This window comes from Carlito syrichta, unplaced genomic scaffold, assembly GCF_000164805.1.
Source record: "Carlito syrichta isolate Samal-C Ts95f unplaced genomic scaffold, Tarsius_syrichta-2.0.1 Scaffold304675, whole genome shotgun sequence".
Taxonomy (NCBI): domain Eukaryota; kingdom Metazoa; phylum Chordata; class Mammalia; order Primates; family Tarsiidae; genus Carlito; species Carlito syrichta.
Genome location: NW_007248771.1, coordinates 212,801 through 217,999, shown reverse-complemented (window position 1 = coordinate 217,999; position 5,199 = coordinate 212,801). Strand labels below are relative to the sequence as shown.

Genomic DNA, 5,199 nt, shown 5'->3' with positions numbered 1-5,199 from the left:
GGCACGCTCCCAGCTACCGCAGCCTCGACCTGCTGGGCTCTGGAGATCCTTCTGCCTCAGCCTTCCAAGTAGCTGGAACTACAAGCACACTCTACCACCCCCAGCTAATTTTTGATTTATTATAGAGATGAGGTCTCGCTAAGTTGCCCGGGCGGGTCTCGAACCCGCGGGCTCAGGCAATTCACTCACCTCGGCCTCCCAAAGCATGGGATTACTGGCTGAGCCACCGAGCCCGGTCCACAGATGGTTTTAATACAATGAATATACATCTATGAGAATCTGATTATATCTCTTGAAATCTTCCTCATTCTAAGGTATATGTGTGTGATCTATTATACAAAGAAAAGGACCACATAGAACACAATGGTATTATAGAAGCAGATTTAAAAGAAAACGTGGCCGGGCTCGGTGGCTCAGCCTGTAATCCTAGCACGTTGGGAGGCTGAGGTGAATGGATTGCCTGAGCCTGTGTGTTTGAGACCCGGCCGGGCAACTTGGCACGACCTCATCTCTACAATTAATCAAAAACTAGCCAGGCGTAGTAGCACATGCCTGTAGTTCCGGCTACTTGGAAGGTTGAGGCAGAAGGCTCCCCAGAGCCCAGCAGGCCGAGGCTGCAGTGGCCAGAAGCATGCCACTGCTTTCCAGCCTGGGTGACAGATTGAGACTCCAACTCAAAAAAAAAAAAAAAGAGAAAATGTGTTACCCATTAAACTCCTCAATACTAATTCTTAGAAGTAATATCCTATAGAATCTATATTAACAAGAGAGAATTATGTCCAAAAGTTAAGAACAATGAACTTTGGAGTAAAAGAAAAGTAGGCTTGAAAGTGATTCATGCTGTATAGCCTTGGGCAAGTTACTTAATATACCTGGGCTTCAGTTACTTTACCTGTAAAATGAGATGATAATACTATCTCATATGGTTGTAGCAAGGACAAAAGAAGACAATGCATGTAAAGCCAGAGTGCTTAGCACAAACAAAAAAGGTAAATAATCATTAGTTGTTGTTAGTATGATTATTAATTATGATAATTATCCAAGATACATATCTGATGATTACATTATATATTTCTTCTATTTACCCAGCTTGACAGAAGGCCTAAATCATTTCTTTAGCGCTAAAAAAAAGTGGTCTTAATGGAAGCTCTTTTCATGTCATCCGTTTTATCAACATAAATGACTTCTTAAAAAAACACACACATAAGGGTTTCTTTGCATTTGTCACAAAGACTATCAATGCTTTTGCATGAATGAGCATCTGTAGAGTTTCATTATTTTATTATTTAACATTTATACACAATACATAAATGTTTTTGAAGCTGCAAAGTTTTCATAACTAATATTTTCAAATAAGCATAGTACAACCCTAATTATTTCATCATTCAGATTTTTTTAAAGAGATAAACCTGTAGGGGATCCCTCCACTATAACTGTCCATCAACTATTCATGGCAAAGCTGCTCCTAGTGACATCTCAGCATATGGATGGCTCTTCTACTGCCTGGGCACCCTCTGTGACAGCTTTGACACACTTGGCCATTGTCTGTGAAGCTCTGCTAATTGAATCTGAAAGACATTAAGAAAATATGAATTTTGATAATACAAATTTTAATTTTTTTATTTGAGTCAGATTCTCACTCTGTTGCCCAAGATGGAGTGCAGTGGCACACTCAATGGTCACCACAGTCTTGTCCTAGTCAGCTCAGGCAATCCTTCTGTCTCAGTCTTCCAAGTAGCTAGAACTACAGGCATGCACTACCATACCCAACTAATTTTTTTATTTATTGTAGAGATGAGGTCTCGCCAAGTTGCCCAGGTTGGTCTTGAACCCCTGGGCTAAGGCAATCCTCCTGCCTCCTTCTTCCAAAGTACTGGGATTATAGGCATGAGCCACCATGCCGGGCATAACACAACTTTTTTAAAAGCACACAGCAAACCTTAATGTTGCACATATTTGGGGGAAAAAAGATTATAAGGCTCTCTCTATATAATTATAAACCCCATGCTGGGTAAATGTTTTTAATAATTCCTAGGAAAAATGAAATAATTATGGAACAGCTAGTCAGTGCGGCAGTATACAACCATTAAAAAATTATAGAAAGAGGCCAGGCATGGTGGATCAGCCTGTAATCCCAGCACTTTGGGAGGCCAAAGCAAGAGGACTCCCCAAGCCCAGGGTTTCCAGACCAGACTACGCAACTTGGCAAGACTTCATCTCTACAATTAAAAAAAAAAAAAAACAGCCAGGCATGGTGGCGTGAGTCTATAGGTCCAGCTACTTGAAAGGCTAAGGTGGAAGGATTGCCTAAGCCCAGTAGGTCGAGGCTGTAGTGGTTGTGAACATGCCACTGCATTCAAGCCTGGGCAATACAGTGAGACTCCGACTCAAAAAAAAAAAAGAAAAATATGAAGAGGTTACAAAATAGTATATGTACTAAAAATACACTGAGTCATAAACTATGGATAAATTTTAGGGTATGTGATTTGCCTTTTTTTTTTTTGAGTTGGAGTTTCACTCTTGTCTTATATCTAAAACAACTATTAAAAATAATCTCAGCCGGGCTCGGTTGCTCAGCCGGTAATCCCACACCTTGGGAGGCTGAGGTGAGTGGATTGCCTGAGCCCATGGGTTTGAGACCAGCCTGAGCAACATGGCAAGACTTCATCTCTACAATTAAAAAAAAAAAAAAAAAATTCTAAGATACATACTGTATCAAAATTTTAAAAATACACTGTAGTTTTAAATAATTATTTAAATCATCTATCAACCACCTCATAGTCTAAATATTATATATTAACTGCCTTAATAATCTGCAGTAAAGAAGTTTCCGGTGCTATGGGAGGCAGAGGTGAGAGGATTGCCTGAGCTCAGGAGTTTGGGACCAGCCTGAGCAACATGGCAAGACTTCATCTCTACAATAAATTAAAAAATTAACCGGGCATGGTAGTATGTACCTGTGATTCCAGCTACTTGGAAGGCTGAGGCAGAAGGATCACCTGAGTCCAGCAGGTCGAGGCTGCGGTGGCCACGAGAGTGCCACTGCACTCCATCTTTGAGTGACAGAGTGAGACTCCGACTCAAAAAATAAGTTGTTTCAGTTGGTCTGCACACCTTAAAAATATTCCCAACAATTTATGTCAGAAGCACTGTTTTGTTTTGTTTTTTTTAGTTAGAGTCTCACTCTGTCATCTAGGCTGGAGTGCAGTGACATGCTGATAGCCACAGCAGCCTCAACCTGCTGGGTTCAGGTGATCCTTCCCCTTCAGCCTTCCAAGTAGCTGGAACTACAGGCATGTGTCACCACACCCAGCTAATTTTTTGATTTATTGTAGAGGTGAGGTCTCGTCAAGTTGCCCAGGCTGGTCTCAAACCGATGAGCTTAGGCAATCCTCTCACCTCGGCCTCCCAAGGTGCTGGAATTACAGGCATGAGCCACCGTGTCCAGTCAGAAGCACTGTTCAAAATGTTTCACATTTGAATGTTTTGATTCTTCTACCTATAATTCTCAAAAAACCTTCACAGTTGTTTGTCACTTTGAAAAATTCTCTCTAAACGGTTACAGTGATTTTCCTCACAATAATGAAATTTTTTATTTAAAATCTATTAATTCTTTTTGAATTCTCAAACTTTGCTTATATTTCAGAAATACCACCAACAACAAAATTAAGAGTACAATCAGAAAACATGCTTGCATTAGTTCCAACGTCTGAAAACTTTTCAAAGATGAAAATTGGCAAAAACTACCAACTACAGGTTGGAATTCTCATGCTAAATGGGGTGTTCTGATGACTTCGCCCCTTTTAAATTTAGCACTTGTTGATAGTTACATACCTGTCATGTAGAAGTCTTTTATAGTTAGCTGAGGTGGAACGAGTGGGTCAGTAAGAAGTTGCTGGTTCACTAGCTGCACAAAAAAGGAGTAAGAGATCAGTGTTTAAGTACTGAAAACTAGCACTGATACATCATAGATATACCATTATGAAAATTACACATAGGTAGCCATTACCTTAGAGAGCTCACTTGCTTGCTGGAAGTAATTAGCTCCTTCAACATCATCATATCGAACAAGATTTGGAGAAACTTCTTCCAATCTATTTCTCACTTGATCCAGAGTATCATATGGAAGAGTTATACCTGCAATCTACAACATATCAGGTCCCAAAAAAACAACATAAAGTTTTAATACTTAAAAATGTTGGCCGGGTTTGGTGGCTCAGCCTGTAATCCCAGCACTTTGGGAGGCCAAGGTGAGTGGATTGCCTGAGCCCGCGGGTTCGAGACCAGCCTGGGCAACTTGACAAGACCTCATCTCTACAATAAAATCAAAATTAGCCAGGCGTGGTAGCGCGCGCTTGTAGTTCCAGCTACTTGGGAAGGCTGAGGCAGAGGGCTCGTCGGAGCCTGGCAGGTCGAGGCTGTGGTGGCCGGGAACGGCCACTGCACTCCAGTCTGGGTGACAGAGAGAGAATCCAATTCAAAAAAAAAAAAGGCTAAATAGGCCAGGGACAGTGGCTCAGCCTGTGATTCCAGCACTTTGGGAGGCTGAGGCGAGAGGACTGCCTGAGCTTGGGGGTTCAAGACCAGCCTGGGTAACTTGGTAAGAACTCGTCTCTACAATAAATCAAAAAATAAGTTGGGCGTGGTGGCTTGTGCCTGAAGTTCCAGCTACCTGAAAGACTGAGGCAGAAGGATGAACTGAGCCCAGCAGGTCGAGGCTGCGGTGGCTGTGAGCATGCCACCACACTCCAGCCTGGGCGACAAGAGTGAGACTCCAACTCAAAAAAAAAAAAAAAAAAAGCTAAATAATATATAATTTTAACTATGGTGAAATAAAGCAGTAGTACTGAAAAGTCTATTGGTGTCTATTAGCATCCATATGCTGATTAAGGAGCAGTTAAGCGGAGAACACAAATGTCAAAAATTCTAGTCAACAGCTGTCAGTACATTAATTTATCTTTTTTTCCTTTTTTTTTTTGAGTTGGAGTCTCACTCTTGTCGCCCAGGCTGGAGTGCGGTGGCATGCTCACAGCCACCGCAGCCTCGACCTGCTGGGCATCAGCAATCCTTCCGCCTCAGCCTTTCAGGTAGCTGGAACTTCAGGCACAAGCCACCACGCCCAGCTTATTTTTTATTTATTGTAGAGACAAGGTCTTGCCAAGTTGCCCGGGCTGGTCTCAAACCCGCGGGTTCAGGCAA

At 42.0% G+C, this 5,199-nt stretch overlaps 1 protein-coding gene across 4 annotated transcripts in view; it reads right to left on the bottom strand.

Annotated features, from left to right (window-relative positions):
* Positions 1–1,204: 1,204 nt before the first annotated feature.
* The window catches only part of NDUFS1 (NADH:ubiquinone oxidoreductase core subunit S1), a 34,976-nt gene continuing 30,981 nt past the window's right edge, over positions 1,205–5,199 (bottom strand). For 2 of the 4 annotated variants that reach the window (XM_021713681.1, XM_021713682.1), the window contains 3 exons: positions 4,010–4,144; positions 3,835–3,907; positions 1,251–1,568 (listed from right to left, as the gene is read on the bottom strand). In XM_021713681.1, the coding sequence (XP_021569356.1) occupies positions 1,477–1,568; positions 3,835–3,907; positions 4,010–4,144 (300 nt within the window). In that variant the 3' untranslated portion in view covers positions 1,251–1,476. Of the gene's footprint in view, positions 1,569–3,834; positions 3,908–4,009; positions 4,145–5,199 lie in introns of all 4 variants that reach the window. The other 2 variants (XM_008060613.1, XM_008060614.2) reach the window with 2 other exon arrangements.